This window comes from Peromyscus californicus, unplaced genomic scaffold (assembly GCF_007827085.1).
Source record: "Peromyscus californicus insignis strain IS unplaced genomic scaffold, ASM782708v3 Scaffold_23__1_contigs__length_62951481, whole genome shotgun sequence".
NCBI lineage: Eukaryota > Metazoa > Chordata > Mammalia > Rodentia > Cricetidae > Peromyscus > Peromyscus californicus.
The window spans coordinates 62,304,410-62,323,374 of NW_026294534.1; the positions used below are offsets into that span (position 1 = coordinate 62,304,410).

General features: G+C 44.0%; 1 protein-coding gene across 1 annotated transcript; it reads left to right on the forward strand.

Annotated features, from left to right (window-relative positions):
* Window positions 1-30: 30 nt before the first annotated feature.
* Window positions 31-18,965, forward strand: LOC128119315 (zinc finger protein 709-like). Its single transcript, XM_052752724.1, has 4 exons — window positions 31-9,067; window positions 13,829-13,955; window positions 14,158-14,218; window positions 14,573-18,965. The coding sequence occupies exons 1-4, from the start codon at window positions 9,008-9,010 to the stop codon at window positions 15,519-15,521; spliced, it is 1,197 nt and encodes a 398-aa protein (XP_052608684.1). The 5' UTR covers window positions 31-9,007; the 3' UTR covers window positions 15,522-18,965.

Consider the following 18,965-nt stretch of genomic DNA (forward strand, 5'->3'; position numbering starts at 1 on the left):
CAGTTGTATTGTGTGATATGCCTTATATTGACACACTGTTCAAGTTTGTTGAGAGCAGACTGGGGGTGGGGGCATACTCCCCCTTTTTTCAGATTCAAACATTTATCTCAAATTTTCTCTACCACTTCTTATCCTGGGGTATGCTGGCCTGCAGCAGGGAGAAGGTTGTTCAGCAGTAGTTGTGGATATTAAAAAACATGGTAAGCCGGGTGGTGGTGGTGGCGGCGGCGGCGGCGGCGGCGGCGGCAGCGGCGGCGCACGCCTTTAATCCCTGCGCTTTGGAGGCATCAGCAGATGGATCTCTGAGTTCCAGGCCAGCCTGGTCTACACAGAGAAACCCTGTCTGTCTTCAAAACAAAACAAAAAAGCATGGTAACATCTTTGTGATCAGATGGAAGGTAAACTGTTTCAAAATCGCAGTGAAAATAAAAAGCCAGATGCTGATGGCCTTAACAGTGCTTCCCAGTGTTTCTGCTGGATTTTGTTTGTGTTTTTACTATTTTAGTTTAATTAAGAAATTTTTTATTCATTTACATACCAATCATAGATCCCCCTCTTCCCTCCTCCCGCCCCTCCAGCCTTCTTCCAACCCACCCCCCACTCCTTCCTACAAGAAGGTAAGGCCTCTCATGGGGAGTCAGCAGAGCCTGGTACATTCAGTTGAGGCAGGTCCAAGCCCCTCCCCCTGCTTCGAGGCTGTGCGAGGTGTCCCACCATAGGTAGTAGGCTCCAAAAAGCCAGCTCATGCACCTGGGACGTATCCTGATTCCACTGTCAGGGGCCCCTTAAGCAGGTCAAGCTACACAACTGTCTCACTTATGCAGAGGGCCATTCCCGTGGAGGCTCCACAGGTGTTGGTCTAAATTTCATTTTTATTATTTTTTTATTTTATACATTTGGGTGTTTTGCCTAGGTCTGTGTACCACATTTGTGTCTGGTGCCCAGGAAGGCCAGAAGAGGGTACTGGATTCCCTGGAACTGGAATTAGAGATGGTTGTGAGCTGCCATGTATGTGCTGGGAATTGAACCCAGAATAGTTCTCTTAAGCTCTGAACCATTTCTCCAGCCCTTGCCCACCCTCACCCCCAGTTTGCTTCTTGACTGTGCTGCTCCAGTCTTCTGGATGTTGTCAGTACCCCATAAAATGTTTTGCTCTTCACCTACCAATTCTACCTACTGCTTGTTGTTTATTGTTGTTTGAGACAGCGTCTCACTATGTTGTGTGGCCCTGGCTGGCATAGAACTCACTATGTGTATCAGCCTAGCCTGAAACTCACAAATATCCACCTGCCTGTGCCTGGCTTTTACTTTATTAAATTTTAATTTTGTGTGGGTGTGTTTGTGTGTATGTGTGTACCACAATGTACAGAGGTCATGTGGGTCCTGGGAACCAAACTCAGGCCATCAAGCTCTGTGCCATTTTACTCTATTGTTTTAATATTGTTGATCTATACTTAATAAATAAATATGCTTAATAAAGTCACTTCTAGAAACTGAGAATGTGGTATTACTTCAAATCCAACTGTACTGAACAGATGTGAGAGTTGGATGAAGGTAAGTAAGGTGACAAACCCTCTGTTTATCCACATCTGTTTCCTGTGTCTGAAAGATCTTGAAATAACTGGTGAAGTGGCAGAGGGTGGTTCTCTTTGAAAGCAAAAAACTGCTAGAGGTAAATGCTTTTTAAATGTGAACACTGAAAAGCTTAGACTTTCTGATTCTCTTTAAATATACAGGAAAACTCATGGGTGAAATTTTTTTTTTGTTTTGTTTTTTTGGTTTTTTTTTCGAGACAGGGTTTCTCTGTGTAGCTTTGCGCCTTTCCTGGGACTCACTTGGTAGCCCAGGCTGGCCTCGAACTCACAGAGATCCACCTGGCTCTGCCTCCCGAGTGCTGGGATTAAAGGCGTGCGCCACCACCGCCCGGCATGGGTGAAATTTTAATGAATACAGATTTAATGAACATCAATGAATATAAAATACTTTGAGAGTTTTTTTTGATAACATGAAAGGACTTACCTTGATGAAGAAAATAATGAAGTTAAAGCCTTAAGTATCCTTTATATTTTTAAAGACAGGATCTCTACTATGTAGCTCTGGCTGTTGTAGAACTTGCTTTGTAAAGTAGGTTGGTATCCAGTTCACAGACATCCTCCTGCCTTTGTGTCCCAAGTGCTGGGATTAAAGGCATGTGCCCGCTGCATGTTTGGATGGTACTTTTAACTACTGTGTAATATTTGGATAAAGTTTGGGCAAAAAACAAACACCCCCTCTCCCCAGGGTTCCTCTATGTATCCCTGACTGTCTTGGAACTCAAAATGGCGGCCAGGCTAGCCTCAAATTCAAAGGCTACTTGCCTCTGCCTCCCAAGTTCTGGGAATAAAGGTGTGCACCACTACTATTTGAACAAAATTGATCAAGCATACATTGGTGCTTTTCAGCCAGTCCTTGTAATTGTTACTGAAAGCAGATCAATAGTTTCATGGATTTCATAACATCAGTGTGCTGAACCTTGACCTTTAAAATTTTAATGTATTATCTCTGTCTCATCTTTTGTATATCTTTTTTAATGATTTATTTTTATTTTATGTGCATTGGTGTTTTGCCTGCATGTCTTTGTGAGTGTCAGATACCTTGGAACTGGACTTACAGACAGTTGTGAGCTGCTATATGGGTACTGGGACTTGTATCCTCTAGGAAGGCAGCCAGTGCTCTTAACTTCTGAGCCAGCTGTCCAGTCCATCTTGTGTATATCGTAAATAATTTATTCAGACCATATCTTGTATAAACCTTGAGAACATTCAGCCATCATAGTCCTCATACACAAATTCTTTACTGAAATGAGTTACATTTTTATATTTTTCTAACATTTTCTTTTGCTTTAATACCATGAGACATAACATTAACAAATTTATCATCTGTTGTGAGAGTTTTCTCCCTTGGTTTGGGGAAGACTAAGTAATGTCTGTCTTATAAGATCCCAGGGAGACACCAAAGTTCTGTTTCACCAAACTTTCGTCCTGAGGGATCAGTGAGTTTATTGGACTTAACTTACAGAGCATGGATGCGGGGGTTGGTGACAGCAGTACGGGTGATTAGTGTGTTGAATTTGTATTTTACCACTTTGCTGAACATGTGTATGAGCTCAGGGTTTTGTGGTGGAGTGTTTAGGGTCTGTCATGAAAGATCCATGTCATTTGTAATAGGGATTTTTAAAAAAAAAATTTTCCTCTTTGTATCCCTTTCATTTCCTTCTCATAGTGCTCTAGTAAAGCGTCAAGCATCCTGTTGAGCAGGAGTGGAGAAATGGACACTGTTGACTTTCTTCTGACTCTGATCTTAGTGGGGATGCTTTGAGTTCTTCTCTATTTGGCATGATTTTTTTTTTTTTTTAGCTTAGATTTCTGTTTACCCAATAACAACCCTTCTGTTTACCTGGCCAGAGTCCTTCTGTGTAGGACATTGTCACCAGCACTGCCATTTGGGGGCCTGCTTTGGACTTAACAAGAAGTACTTGCTCTTGTAAAGAACTTGAGTCCACTCACCAGCACCCACATGGTGGCTCACCATCTTCTGTCTGTAGCCCCAGACATTCCAGGGGATAGATATAACTCCCTTTTCTGACTTGACATGCCCTAGGCATACATGTGGCACATACACATACATACAGGCAAAAATTCACATAAATAAATTGAAAAAAAATTAAGTCCAGATTCTCTTTAAAAATCCAAAGTCTTGCCAGGTGGTGATGGTGGTGTACACCTTTAATCCCAGCACTCGGGAGGCAGAGGCAGGTGGGTCCGGCAGAGGCCAGCCCAGTCTATAGTTCAAGTTCTAGGACAGGCTCCAAAGCTACACAAAGAAACTGTCTCGAAAAACAAACAAACAAAAAAATTGAAAGTCTTGGGCTGGACGAATGGCTCAGCAGTTAAGAGCACTGGCTGCTCTTGCAGAGGACCTGAGTTCAATTCCCAGCACCCACGTGGTAGCTCACAATTGTCTGTAGCTCCAGTTCCAGGGGATCCGACATCTACATAGAGACACATACGTGCAGCCAAAATGTAAATACAAAATTTTAAAAAATCCTGGGTGTGGTGGCTCACACCTTTAATTCCAGTACTTGGGAGGCAAGGCAGGTGAATTTTTTTTTTAAGATTGATTTATTTATCATAATACAGTGTTCTGTTTGCATGTATCCCTGCAGGCCAGAAGAGGGCACCAGATCTCATTACAGATGGCTGTGAACCACCATGTGGGTGCTGGGAATTGAACTCCGGACCTCTGGAAGAGCAGCTAGAGCTCTTAACCTCTGAGCCATCTCTCCAGCCCCCTCTGAGGAGAATCTTAAGACCAGTTTGGTCTACATAGCAAGTTCAAAAAGGAAGAAAAATGGTTTCTAAATGGACTTGGTGGTACAATTCTAGCATATGGTCGAGGCAAGAGAATTGTAAGTTCAGGCCAGCCTAAGCTACATAATAAGAAAGTGTGTATATGTGTGGCCTTGTTAGAGGGGGTGAGTCGTAGGGGGTGGGCTTAGCGGTTTAGTGCCAGTGTTCCCTCTCTACCTCTTGCCTGAAGACTAAGATGTGAACCCTTAGCTACTACTCCATCCCCGCCCCTCCGCCCACATCACACACAGCGCCTGCGCCACGCTCATGGAGTCTAACGCTCTGCTAGGCTGCCTCGGTCATGGTGGTTGTCACAGTAATAGAAACATAACTGAGACTTGATATCAGGAAGTCTACTGCTGCTGTGACAGACCTGACCGCGTTGATCTTTGGAGGAAGGTGGAAGACTGGGACTTCTGAGGAGGAACGTGGCTGGTTGTGTATTGTGAGCAGGGACTAACGGGATGTCCTAACGTGAGCTTGCAAAACAGCAGTGCTGGGAGCGCTACAGACCGGAGGAGGCACGGCTCGAGGGGTTTCAGGAAGGAGCAATGGTGGCAGCTGGGCTAGAGATTATTCTTGGGATTTCTGGCAAAGAATGCGGCTGCTTTCTGCCTTTGTCCTAAGAATTTTCCTGAGACTAAATTTAAAACTAAACATTTTGGGGGTTGGGGATTTAGCTCAGTGGTAGAGTGCTTGCCTAGCAAGTGTAAGACCCTGGGTTCGGTCCTCAGCTCTGGGGAAAAAAAAAAAAAAAAAGAAAAACTAAACATTTTGTTGGTAGAGGAGATTTCAGGACAGCCTAAGACAAACTTTGTTATGTGGTTATTAGATCTGCAGAACTACATGAAAAAGTTTTTTTTTGTTGTTGTTGTTTTTGTTTTGTTGTTGTTTTTCTCTTTGCTTTTTTCAGGACAGCCCTGGCTGTCCTGGAAACTCACACTGTAGAAACAGGCCAGCCTCCAGCCTCAAACTCAAGAGATCCACCTATCTCTACCTCTGCGTCCTGAGTGCTGGAATGTGCCACCATGCCTGGCCCAAAAAAAAGGTAATATTGACTGTTGTGTGGTTATTACTCTTATGCAGATCTACAATGAAAAAGAGCAAGTAGGGAAAAAAGAAAGAAAAACTATATAATTTTAAAAAAAAGAGCACCAGGAAATTTAATTTTTAAGCCAAGGCTTGTGCTGAAGGAGAAATGGAGACCAGGGCTGGGGAGATGCCCCAGTGGTTAAGAACACTGGCTGCTCTTGCAGAGGGCTTATGTTTGTTTCCCACAGTGTGCCAATTCTCAGCCTCTGTCAATCCTGCAGCCTCCATGCTGCCAAAACTAATACCACATGGGAGACTCTTACATATTACCAAAATCAGCACCCACACGGTAGCTCACAACCTTCTGTTACTCCAGTTCCAAGGGAGTAACCACATGTACACAGACATACATACAGGGAAGAAACTCGTATACATAAAAATAAATTCTTAAAAGGGAGAAAAGCCGAGCAGCAGTGGTACACACTTTTAATCCCAGCACTCAGGAGGCAGAGGTAGGTGGATCTCTGTATTATAGGCAAGCCTAGTCTATAGAGCGAGTTCCAGGACAGCCAAGGCTACTCTGTTTAAAAAAATACGAGAGAGACAGGTGGCGGTTGGGTTCAAAGGAAGGCCTGGTCTGTATGGGATAAAGGCCTCATTGTCTTAGTTCTATTGCTGTGAATAGACAGCATGCCCAAGGCAGAAGAAAGCATTTATTCAGGGCTTTGTGTAGTTCAGAGTTAAGAGTCCATGGTCATTGTGACAAGAAGCATGGCGACATTCAGGTATGGTGCTGGAGCAGTAGCTGAGAGCTTGCGTCTCATCTGAAGTGGAGGGAGGGTGGGAGCGTGGGAGCGTGCTGGCCTGGTGTGAGTTTTTGACACACACACACACACACACACACACACACACACACACACACACCTCCTCCAACAAGGCCATACGTAAACAATCCAGCTGGAACCAAACATTCAAGTATATGAGCATATGGGGTCCTGTCTCCCTCAAACTACCCAGGTTCTCTCAGGACAAGACTCCACCCAGCTAAGCATCTAACATGGAAAAAGGAAAAGTGTGAGGCATTTGCTACTTCTAAAAAGCAACAAAGGAAAGCTGCTGCAAACGTGATTCAGTGGTGCCAGGCTACATTCCAAGAATGCAGCAGAACTTGGCCATGTTGACCATTGTCCATGTAGAGTCATGAAGGTAACATTGGTAAAGTGGTTATGAAATCTTCCTCTGTAGTTATAGAGAGCCACTGAGGCCAGGTGTTGTAGTAGGGAAGTCCCTGCATGGAGGCACTGAGAAGCCATTCTGAGAGTGAAAGTGAAGCCTGCGTTTTAGTGGAGATCCCTGAGTCATGAGACATCTGCCAAGGAAAGATAAGGGTAGGGAATGGAGCCAGCCCAAGAGAGAGTGTTTTGGGCAGCCTAGCAGGAAAGGTGGAACCGCTTAAGCCCTGACACTGGACATGGAGCTAAAGGGTTTGGGGCTTGCTCTGCTAGGTTTTGTTCTTGCTTTGGTTCAGCATTTCCTCACGGTGCACCTTTTCCTCCCATTTGGAATAATAATGCATATTCTGTGCCATTGTGTGTTGGAAGTATGTAATTTGCTTTTTTACAGGGGTTACAGTTAGGAGATTGCCTTGAGTTGTAGAAGAGATTTGGACTGTTAAGTAGTGTTGAGACCATGAAAGTCTATGGATATATTGTGAATTCTAATTGGTCTTAATAAAAACCCGGAGTCAGATATTGGGGTGAAAGCTGAAAGATCAGAGAAGCAGAGCAGCCAGCCACTAGAAAGATTTCTTACCTCTAGGAATCCTCAGACTGAAAGGGGAAAGCTCCTGTCTCCACCTTACCTTATCACTTCCTCTCTCCACCCAGCCATATCCCTTCCTATTTCCTCCTCCCAAGTGCTGGGATTAAAGGTGTGTGCTACCACTGCCTGGCCTCTAGTGGCTAGCTCCTCACTCTGATCTTCAGGCAAGATTTATTTGTTAAAGTAAAGCACAAACAAAATATTACCACAGGAGACTTCTGAGGTTGGACTGAATGCATTTTGTATCATAGTATGGCCTATGGGGGTCAGGGAGTGGAATGTGGTGGTTTGAATGAGAGTGGCCCCCATAGGCCATGTTTGAAGTTTTCGTCCCCAATGGTTGAACTATTTGGTAAGAACTGGGTATGACCTTGTTGATGGAGGTATGTCATGGGGGTGGTCTTTGAGGTTTCAAAAGACTTGTGCCATTTCCAGTGTGCTCTCTGCCCCCTACTTGTGGATCAAGATGTGAATTCTCAGCTGCTGCTCCAGCAACTTGTGGCCTAGCCTTCAAAGCCCCCTGGAACCATAAGCTCGGTTAAACTCTTTTATAAGTTGCTTTGATCATGATGTTTTGTTATAGCAATAGAAAAGTAACTATGATATGCAGCAAGCACTCCTAACCACTGAACCATCTCTCCAGCCCCTATGTTTTTAACATCTTTAGTTATGTGTAGATGTTATGTGTCTGCATGTGTGAATGTGCATGTGTATTGGCGAGTTTTATGTCAACTTGACACAAGCTAGAGTTATCAGAGAGAAAGGAGCCTCAATTGAGAAAATGTCCCATGAGATTGGGCACGTCTGTGGGGCCTTTTCTTTTTTGTTTTTAGAGACAGTGTTTCAGATGTGTAGTCCTGGCTGTCCTGGAACTCGATCTGTAGACCAGGCTGGCCTAGAACTCAGAGATCTGCCTGCCTCTGCCTTCTGGGTGCTGGGATTAAGGGTATGTACCACTACCACCTGGTTGCATTTTCTTAATTAGTGACTCATGGGGGAGAGTCCAGCCCATTGTGGGTGGGGCAACCCGAGGTTCTGAGTCCTATAATAAAGCAGGCTGAGCAAGCCTTGAGTAGCCAGTAAGCAACACCTTCCATGGCCTCTGCATCAGCTCCTGCCTCCAGGTTCCTGTCCTGTGAGTGGCTTCCCTCTGGATTGTGATTCTGGATATGGAAACCAAACAAACCCTTTGCTCCCCTGTTGTGTTGGTCATAGTAACTAACTAGGACAGCATGGATTGCAGGCCAAAGACGTTGGAACTGTAGTTGTCGGCAGTTGGGAGCCACCTGATGTGGGTTCTGGAAACTGTGCTCTCAACCTCTGAGCTCTTTCTCCAGCTACCTCCAATACCGATTGGAACCAGGTCTGAAGTTACCCGTCTAGGTCTGAGGCACGAGGGCAATTATATTGGACACTGTGTTGGTAACTAGATGGTGTACAAGAACCATCTGATGCCGGTTAGACTGCAGCCTGCTGAGCTCACCAAGGACTAGAACAAAGTTCTGCTTAACCGTATTATCTCCCCTGAACAGGACCATGTCTGTGCTGGAGCAAAAGGGCAGTCCAGATAAACTGTGCCAGTTTATCACTTCAGCGCCTGCTGTCACTCAGGAGTCGCTGGGCGGCTCTAGCCAATCAGGGCTTCCAGGCTCACACTGTTCAATGAAAAGCGTCGTGGGGCCGCGGGAGGCGGGCTCTGTCTGGTCGCCATGCTGTGGACTGAGCTCCGCAGCTAAGGGAGGCCCCGTGGGTGTGTGTGCTGCGCTATGCGCGCGGCTGCCGCGATCTGTGAGGAGAGTGCAGGCGAAGTCGGACGCCGTGACATGGTGAGCGCGGGGCTGCTGTCCCTAGACGGGGAGGAGCAGCAGCTATGGTGGCTCCTCGAGACCCCGGGCTGCGGAACTCCGGCCCTCCGCGGCTGCCGCTCTGCAGCTCCGCCCCTCGGCCGCGTCTGCGCAAAGCGCTGGGCGCCGCAGGGAGGCTCCGCCCTCCATGCAGTGACGTTGTCACTCAGAGCCATGGTTTGGGTGCTGACCTCCATGTCCCGCGGGTTCCCTAAGTTATCGTCACATTTAGGTGGAGAGTCCACTCTGAGTTAATTTTGTGGAAGTTGTAAACTCTAATTTTTTGCTGTGGATGCCCAGGTTGTCGGATAATATTTGAGAATACCATAATCTCCCCATTGAGTTTCATTTGCTCTTTCGTTTTTTGCGTTTTGGGTTTTTTTTTTTTTTTTTTTTTTTTTTTTTTTGTACTCTTGTAGATAGATTTGTTTCCAAATATTCGTACACTATCACGATTTTTTTTTGTAAATATAAAGTCAGTGTTATTTTGTATACTGTTTCTTCAGAATTGTGTTGAACATTGAGTTTTTCCCTATATATATAACCTTTAGAATAGATTTCACACAAGGTGTTCTGCTGTTAGACAAGATGTTAGGATTCTTCTTGGGGTGTGTTGAATTTATAGTTTATATTGAAGAGAGCGACATTAAAAAAATAAATCTTTTATGTTTGTGGTTGTTTTTTTGCCTGCATGTATGTCTGTGAACCCTTGGAGGCTAGAAGAGGGCATTAGGTCACCCTGTGACTGGTATTACAGATGATTGTTAGTCATCATGTGGGTCCTGGGAATTGAACCCATGTCCTCAGGGAGAGCAACAGTGCTCTTAACTCCTGAGCTTACTCTCTAGCTCCTGGAAAGCAACATATTGATGTTGTCTTCTACTTACCAAGACCACTGCATTTTTACTTACTTGAAAAAATTTGTTTTTGAGAGTAGATCTCTCTATGGAGTCCTGGCTGGCCTGAAATTCACTCTGTAGACCAGTTGGCCTTGGATTCACAGATCTGCCTGCCTCTGCCTCCCGAGTGCTGGTTTTAAAGACCTGTGCCACCATGCCTGGCTTGACTCTTTTTGAAAAAAAAATTTATCTTTATAGATTTTTGGTAAATTTACTATATGTTTTTCTTTGTGTCTCCTTTGATCTGTAGTACTATACATATAGTGTGAAATTGTTAACCATTCGATTGTTCATTGCTGTTATACTGGAAAATGATGGGCTTCATGTACTAATTGTGTATTCCAAAAATTTGCTGTAGTATCTTATTTGTTCTTTGAGTTTTTGTTGGTCTAGGAATTTTCTGTTTGGAAAGACTTGTATTTTTAAAAATTTTATTTTGAGATTATAATACAGTTACAACATTTCTTCCTTCCCTTGCCTCTCTCCAAACCTTCTCCAATATACCCCTTCCTGCTGTCCTTCAAATTCATGGCCTCTTATTTCATTAATTGTTATTGCATGCATATAGCATATATATTCCTACATATAACCTGTCCAGTCCATATAATGTGTGTATGTTTTCAGGGCTGACCATTTAGCACTGGACAACTGATTAGTGTGCTCTGCCCTGGGGAAGGCCACCTCCTGCTCCTAGCTTGCTTCAGTTACCTTAGTTCTTTGAGTGAGGTAGAAGCTTCATGGGCTTTTCCCGATCCACTTTGGCATGCCCATTGTTGTTGTCTTTGTTCAACTCATGTTTGGGTAGTCATGTTGGTGAGACTTTATGAGTGTAGTTCCTGATTCTAGGAGGAGATACAATCTCTTAACAAACTCCCTCTGCCTGTCTTTCCACCAAAGACTCTTATTTTTATTATTTATTTATTTGTCTTTCGAGATAGGATTTCTCTGTGTCATCCTGACTGTCCTGGAACTCGCTCTGTAAACTAGGCTGGCCTCGAACTCACAGAGATCCGCTTGCCTCTGCTTCCCAAGTGCTGGGTTTAAAGGCATGCGCCACTACCACCTGGCTTCTGTGAACCATTTTTAAGGCATTACAGCCTTCAGAAGTTCACTAGCTTAGCATTTGGCTTTCTGTGCATTTTTCTTTAGGAACTCCAGCTTCATGCAAGACTTGCCTCATTTACCTTAAGTGATGGGGTAGACCCCGTTCTTCGCTTTGCCCTTCTTTTAGCTCCCCTATATGGCCTTACTACTTTACAGATCCACTTTACCTCCATCTCTGAGATCCTTCAGTGCTTTTCCTGCATCCTAGGTATCATGTCCCACTAAGGAGCTCAGCAAAGCCGCTAAAGCTCCACAGCAGCCTCAGGGCTGTTCTGCATTGACTTCTTCTTAACTCTGAAGTGAACTCAGCCCTGTCCCCCTGCTGAGCCAGGCACATGCAGCACTCTCTTATTTTCATTTCTTTCATTTCAGTTTCCCCTGTGTTTTTATCTCTTAACTGTCTGACTCTTCTCATGGGTTCCAAGGTTTGGGTCCCAGAAAGGGCTTTTTAGCTTCAACCTAACTTGCATATTCTTTTCCTAATAACTTGGTTACTATAAGAGCCAGCACATCCCTCCCATTCTCTGTCTTTTCTACTTTCTTTTCCAAATCAGAGGCTAATGCAGATGCTAGCAAACACATGTCCTTTCCAGGTCATAATTCCTCTTCCATGTGTTCACTCCGAGCAGCCTCAGACACACTTCTTATTACACAATGCAGCAGCCAGGCAACTTCCTGGGCAGCTTGCTGGTAATATCTTACATGCTGCTCTGGAGGGTATTTGTTCTAGACTACCAATTCTTCTTAGAGAGTCAGGGAACTCACATGGCAGACCCTACTCATCAAGTGAGTATGCCAATCCCTACCACATGGCAGAAGACCACCAGCCTGGGATTCCCCCACTGACATTCCTTCAGGGGCTCCATCTTGCTCATAGTTCTCACTGCCTATCTTATGACACATGCAACTTCCACCAGAGCAACAAGGCACACTACCATAACACATGGGGACAAACAGCTGTATCAGAGTCCCCTTCACCCTTAGCCTGGTCAGCCTCAGTTGCAGGCTTTGCTACTGAAGTGAATGATAAATGGCGCTGGTTACCACGCGAAAAGGTCATGAGCAATGGCCACAACTACCTAGTAGCAGAGCTTTATTAGGAGGAAGAGGGGATGGGGGAAGACAAAAGAACCAGGCCTGGGAAAGGAGCACATGCAGAGAGAGGGAAAGATGGTGGAGAGAAGAGGGAACAGAATGAGAGAAGAACAGAGAGCGAGGCTGGGGTCTGTGTCTGGCTTTTTAAGGCGCAGGTGGGCTTACAGAGCTATAGCATGCGCAGATTATGTGACCATGTTGCGCATACATAATCGCCAGCGCACACTGATGACGTAAGATGCAAGACCCCTTGTCTAGCTCCTGAACTGTGCATGTGTGGTCGGTCATGCAGCTGGAGCGCAGCAAACCCTAACAGCTCCCATTGCCAAGACCGTGAAATCACCCCTCCCACTCTTGTTGTTCCTGTCATCTCCTTATTCTGCTGTGAGTGTGTTGTGTGAGACTTTACTACAGAGACATGACGCAAAGGTCTGCTCACCAGATAGGGAACCAAGGACAAACCGAAGTAACAATTTCTCCAGTGTCCATCTTGGTGAACCAATGAATCTATTGGGTATACTTCGAAGCGTGTGGCTGAGGGGTCATGTGGAGGAGCAGGGATGACTAAAGGTCTGCAACAGCATGGAAAAGCCCATCCCAGTACAGGTGATGACTTGTGAAAGCTGCATCCCCAAGCACTCTGCGTGATAGGCCACTCCACGGGCAACGGGTCTCCTCTCTGGCAGTTGTTTGCTACTTCTATAAATTTGGGGAGTGTTTCCTCAAAGGGATGAATTTTACCCCCCAAACCTCATAAGCTTCAGCTTCCATACGTGAAGGAATGTTGCAACCTAACAGCCTATAAATGGTTTCATCTTTTTTTTTTTTTTTTAAGATTTAAAAAAGTGTTCTGCCTGCATGCCAGAAGAGGGCGCCAGTTCTCATTACAGATGGTTGGGAGCCACCATGTGGTTGCTGGGAATTGAACTCAGGACCTCTGGAAGAACAGCCAGTGCTTATAACCGCTGAGCCATCTCTCCAGCCTGGTTTCATCTTTTTAAAAATATATTGTATTTTATATTTTTGTTTTTTTGAGGCAAGGTTTCTCTGTGTAGTCCTGGAATTTGCTCTGTAGACCAGGTTGGCCACAAACTCACAGAAATCCACCTACCTCTGCCTCCTGAGTGCTAGAATTAAAGGCGTGGTGGCCTTTATGTGTTTAATCATTGTGGTAGCACCTGTGAAGCAGTGCCCACTAGAGAGGCTCATTAGACTCATTAACCACTATTTTCTTTCTGAAGGCTAATGGGAGTTTAGAAAGTTCCAGAGTATTTACAAAAATCATTCTTGTTGAATGGTTGGTTCTTTATATTCATGTGAATTCTATCAGAATAATAAGTTCCCTCATGCATTGAAAATTTAAACATTGTGAGGAGGAATTTCTAAGGACAGGCAGGCGCTTGCATGCTAGTGTTAACACTGTTCCAGACATCAAGTGGGAAGACTCTGAGACAGGAAGTAGCAATGCACCTTAGAAAGAGGATCAGGACAGAGCAGCAGCACATCCTGTGCCCTGGGCCCAGCAATGAGAGGAGTGCTGCTACAGGGCTGCTTCCTTCCACATCCCTCAGTGCTAGTGTTACAACTTCCGTGTCATGGAAGAGATGTGTGGATCTCTTGTCAATCAAGTATGTGCAATGTTTAGGCCTCAGTGAGCTTTGAGGATGTGGCTGTGCACTTCACCCAGGAAGAGTGGGCTTTGCTGGATCCTTCCCAGAAGAGTCTGTACAGAGATGTGATGCAGGAGACCTGCAGGAACCTGGCTGCAATAGGTAAGGATATCATCTTACTGTCATTTTGTAAATTGGGGAGCAAGTGTCTCTTGGTATCTGTGCTCTTCTGGCATTTGGACTACTGAAAGGGAAGAATGTGGTGAATAAATCAGGCATTGTTACTATGGACACTAAAGTTAAAAACTAATTTTTTTCAGTGATTTCTAATAATTTATCCTAAATTTTCTGGGACTATCTTTAGGAAACAAATGGGAAGAGGAGAATGTTGAAGACTGTTATAAAATTCCTGGAAGAAATCTAAGGTAATTTGTATCAAAAATTGAAGCAAGGGTACTTGAAGGAATTTTAATGTCCCATGAAAATTTAAGAAAACAAAAACAGCTTTAAGTTGTATCATCATTAGAAAAATTATACCTAAATACGGCACCTAAATATGTGCTGAATGTTAGAGCGCTGATCAGTGTTTACAGAGGGTTTTCTCTTGGAAATGCTAGAATGAACTTGTATCAGTGAATGCTACTGTTCTGGTAGTTTCACACAATTCATATATGTCAGAAAGCACACACTTTACCTGATTTCAGGAGCAGTGTATGACATAAGACTAATAAGCACTCAGTAGTAAAGCAACCCTCGCTAACATACTTGTCCTTTTTCAGAAGTTCCATGTTAGAGACCCCTCATGAGAATACAGGAGATGGTCAGGATGAAGAAACCGTGATGTGGATAGCAGATCTCCATACAAGCATGGCAGTTTTTCCCGAACTAACACAATGTGAATCCAATATGTGTGGAAAGATTTCCATGTGTCCTTCATCTTCTCGTAGGCATGCCACATCTCACTCTCATTATAAACCACCTGATCATGAGGAATGTGGAGGCAATCAATATGACTTGAATTCTCTCACCAGGTTTCAAAGGTGTATGGGAGCTCACACTGGGAATGGGCCTTGTGAATGTCAGGTATGTTTAAAAGCTTTCTGTTTTCCAAATTCATTAGGAATACATCAAGAGGCTCACAGTGGAAAAACACCATATCAATACAAGGAATGTGGGAAGGCCTCTCTTTATACACACAGAGGAACACACACTATGGGAAAACTTTATGAATGCAATATATGTGGTAAATCTTTGAGTTCTTCTACTTCCCTTCAAAGACATGAAATAATTCACACTGAAAGACTCTATGAATGTACATATTGTGGTAAAGGCTTTAAATATCCCAAGTATCTTCGATTACATGAAAGAATTCATACTGGAGAGAAACCCTATGAATGTAAACAGTGTGGTAAAGCCTTTAGATTTCCTGGTGCCTTGCCGCTACATGAAAAAATTCATACTGGAGAAAAACCCTATGAATGTAAACAATGTGGTAAAGCCTTTAGATTTCCTGGTTCCTTGCCATTACATGAAAAAATTCATACTGGGGAAAAGCCTTTTGAATGTAAACAGTGTGGTAAAGCCTTTAGGCGTCACTATCATCTTCAGTTACATGAAAGAATTCACACTGGAGAAAAACCCTATGAATGTAAACAATGTGGAAAAGCCTTCAGACGGCACAGTCATCTTCAGAGACATGAACGGACTCATGCTCGAGAGAAACCCTGAGTGTAGATAATGTGCCAAAGCCTTTACACTTCACAGTGATCTTCTGTCACATAGAAGAATTCATACTGGGGAAAACAAATGCTGTGGGTGTAAACAGTGCTGGAAAACCTTTAGGTTTCATGAGTCCTTGCAATTACATGAAATCAATCATATTAGATGCAAACCTATGAAGTAAACACTGTAGTGAAGCCTTTAGACAGTCACTTCAGCTTCATAAAGAAATGTATACTGGAGAAAGCTGTGTGACTGTGGACATTGTGCTGAGGCTCTTAGATGTTACACTTGGTAGTTACAAAAAAAAATCATTCTGGAAGAAAATCCTCTGAATGTAAATAGTATGGCTAAAAGGTCACATATCACAGTGTTCTTCAGACATGGGTTCTTCAGATGTAACCCATATGTGAGAAAAACCCTATAAATGTAAAATATATACATATATAAATCCTTTGTATAGAACAGATCTCTTCAGTTCTTTCATACTCAATAAAACCTTTAAGGATGTGAACAGTGTGGTAAAGGCATCATCTGTCAGTTTCAGAGACAGTGTTGTGTGGAGTGATGTGAAAAATATTTACTTACCTCAGACAGGAACCAAAAAATGATTCTTCCAGAGCCCAATTTGTTCTTGGTTTTTTGTTGTTATTGTTGTTGTTTTTGAGACAGGGTTTCTCAGTATAGCTTTGGAGCGTGTCCTGGATCTTGCTCTGTAGACTAGGCTGGCCTCGAACTCACAGAGATCTGCCTGGCTCTGCTAGAATTAAAGGTGTGTGCCACCACCGCCCGGCCCCAGAGCCTAACTTGATAAGCTAATGATTTTATTAGGGTTACTTATAGGACCACGGAGAACTCTCAAGCAGATACATCACCAAACCACCCACGCCAGCTTGAGTGTGGGTTACAGCCCTGTAAACCTGCACAACTTAAGGGCACTTGGCTGTTCAGAAAGTCTCTTCTCTCGGCAGTTGTTAGCTGTTCCATAATCTTGGGGAGGTGCTCTGAATGTTTTAAGCTTTAGCTTTCTGGGACTTACAAGTTAATTTGTTTACTTCCTGAATCCAATGCTTCCTCTTCCTTCCTAGGAGAATGTTTCAATTCAGAGGATATGGCTGGACAGCAATTCACCCCTTCCTGTGACTCTTAACTTTTTTTTAAATTACTTTTTGAGTCTCTGAGGTGCACCATCATTGTAAAAGGATGTTTGCTCCCAGGATGAACTGAGAGAATAGTAGCAGTGGCCCATGTGCATAATCGTGGACATTTATGAGGCACTTTGTCAGACACGTCACTTCTATCCATTAAAACAGTAGCAGTTGCTTTGCAGCTGGGGCCTGTGAAGTCTGCAGCCATAGGACTTTGCCCTGGCTTATGGTACCAGACATGAGTTTCCTCCTGTAGAGTTTCATTCAATCCAATGGGAAAGCTTGTTGTTGTACCCATAGTAGTCATACCATTTCTGCACTGGCAAGCAGAGCATGCCTAGCTTTTTGGCACCATAACACACAGGTTCTACAGCTGAGCAACACTGTTAGTGAAAATTCATTCTCTGCAACCTGTATATAACACTCGTCACTATGGAAGGTAGTCAGAATGGAGGAAACCTCTTGCTTAGTTCCATGCTGTTTTTTCATGTCCCCTGTGGGAGATCAGCTCCCGCCTTCTCCAGGGTCCCTATGAGGAGGAGAGAGGGATAAGATAGACAGAAAGCGAAGAGGAGAAAGACAGAAACACAGGATAGCTTCAGGGGGGACCTGAGTCAAAACCCAATGGCTCCTTCTGCCTCTTCAAAAGGGCTTTTTATAACCATGCCAAGGGGCAGAGCAAAAGACCTCCCCCTTGCTAGATCAAAGTACACTGCACAGCCAAGTGTAGACCCTACTAAACACCTTGTAACCATGCCCATGGTCAAATTATTCCCTATGCAGCCCTGCTGGGTAAAGCAAGCTCAGATTCTCAGACCCTGAGTAAGTCCTCACTAGGAAACCTCTGTGGGTCTCTATAGTCCTGCTGCCAAAGTGCTTGTTATCTTCAGCATTAGGGTTTTATCCTCTTATTTCTGGCATATAACCAAGAGAAATGGCAATATGGTTTGTGGGGCCTCAGGATCCTCCTTGGCCAACAATTCATATTGAGGTGGCATACCCTTAACAGTGGGATAGTCACTTAACAACCTTATGGGCTTTGTGTCAGTAGGGTGCGTCCTGTACTTAAGCAGCTAAAAAACTGCTGTTTTACTATCCATTTAAAAAAAAATTAGCCAGGCACTGGTGGCACCTTCCTTTAATTCCAGCACTTGGATGGCAGAGACAGGTGGATCTCTGTGAGTTTGAGGCCAGCCTTGTCTACAGAGCGAGTTCCAGGATAGGCTCCAAAGCTATCACAGAGAAACCCTGTCTTGGAAAAAAAAATTTAGCCTTGTCCCAGTATCTTTTTTGCCATAGGCCACAGCAAAAATATGATGTAGAAATTCAGCTGTTTATGATAAGCTAATACTTGGAAGAAGCTAAGGGCCTTCCAGAGGAGTAAGCCAAATCTCAGGGAGTATCTGGTGTTACTCAGCTTTTAATATATCAGTTTCCTGCTATGGATTTCTCTTGCACTCTCATAATTTCCCCAAGAATGGTGTGGATAAATCATTAGATACTTGAATAAAGGCATGTAGGCAAGGTCTACTGCTTCTAGACCCTCAGCTTCTTCTTTAGCATTTGAATTGGATGTCTGCCTTCTGCAATTTCCCTTTAGCAAGCATCCAAGGACAAACATAATAGCTGACCAGACCACCTGTTAGGCACCTGAGACCCCTGAATTAAGGTAAACACCCTTATGGAGACACCAATTGGCTTTAAGCATGAGTTAGGTGCATAGCTTTGCTTCCTATGCAAACCAAGCTCAGATCTCCCTTCCTCTCACAGCCCTAGAGCAATTTCTTAGAACAAAAAGGTTTTCTTCATACCAGGTGCTTTAAGCTATGTGACAAGTCACCTAGCTATCGAGTAGTCCTCCCCCTGCCCTGCCAGAAACAGTGGCATAGAAAAATAAGGCAGTTTTATTTTAGTGACTTATAGCTTCTTTCACCTGACCACCTGTAAGACTGTCGGTGAGCGCATTTATGATAGACTCACAATGTTTCACCTGATCACCTGTAAGACTGTAGGTGAGCGCATTTATGATAGACTCGCAATGTTTCACCTGACCACTGACAAGAATATATTTTGAGCGCATAAATTCCTTTTCTGATTTGTTCTAGCCCTTATCTGACTCTACCTCTATTTACTCCCCTTTTGGGTTGCAGATGAAGTTGACCATGGAGGCTCTGGTGGGGACCTTGAAAGTCTTGTATTGAATTGTAAACATAAGAGTGTTGCTGTATTGGGGAGATATAGACTGGTTCCCCGAGAGGACTGGGCAGAATTATGGTGGCAGAGGAATAAAGTGGATGGACAAAGA

Bases quoted from the DNA above. Each gene is read 5' to 3' on its own strand.
- LOC128119315 (XM_052752724.1), top strand. From the start codon at position 9,008: ATGCGCGCGGCTGCCGCGATCTGTGAGGAGAGTGCAGGCGAAGTCGGA. The intron at 9,068-13,828 runs GTGAGCGCGGGG...TGCAATGTTTAG, and splicing joins AAGTCGGACGCCGTGACATG to GCCTCAGTGAGCTTTGAGGA. The intron at 13,956-14,157 runs GTAAGGATATCA...GACTATCTTTAG, and splicing joins CAGGAACCTGGCTGCAATAG to GAAACAAATGGGAAGAGGAG.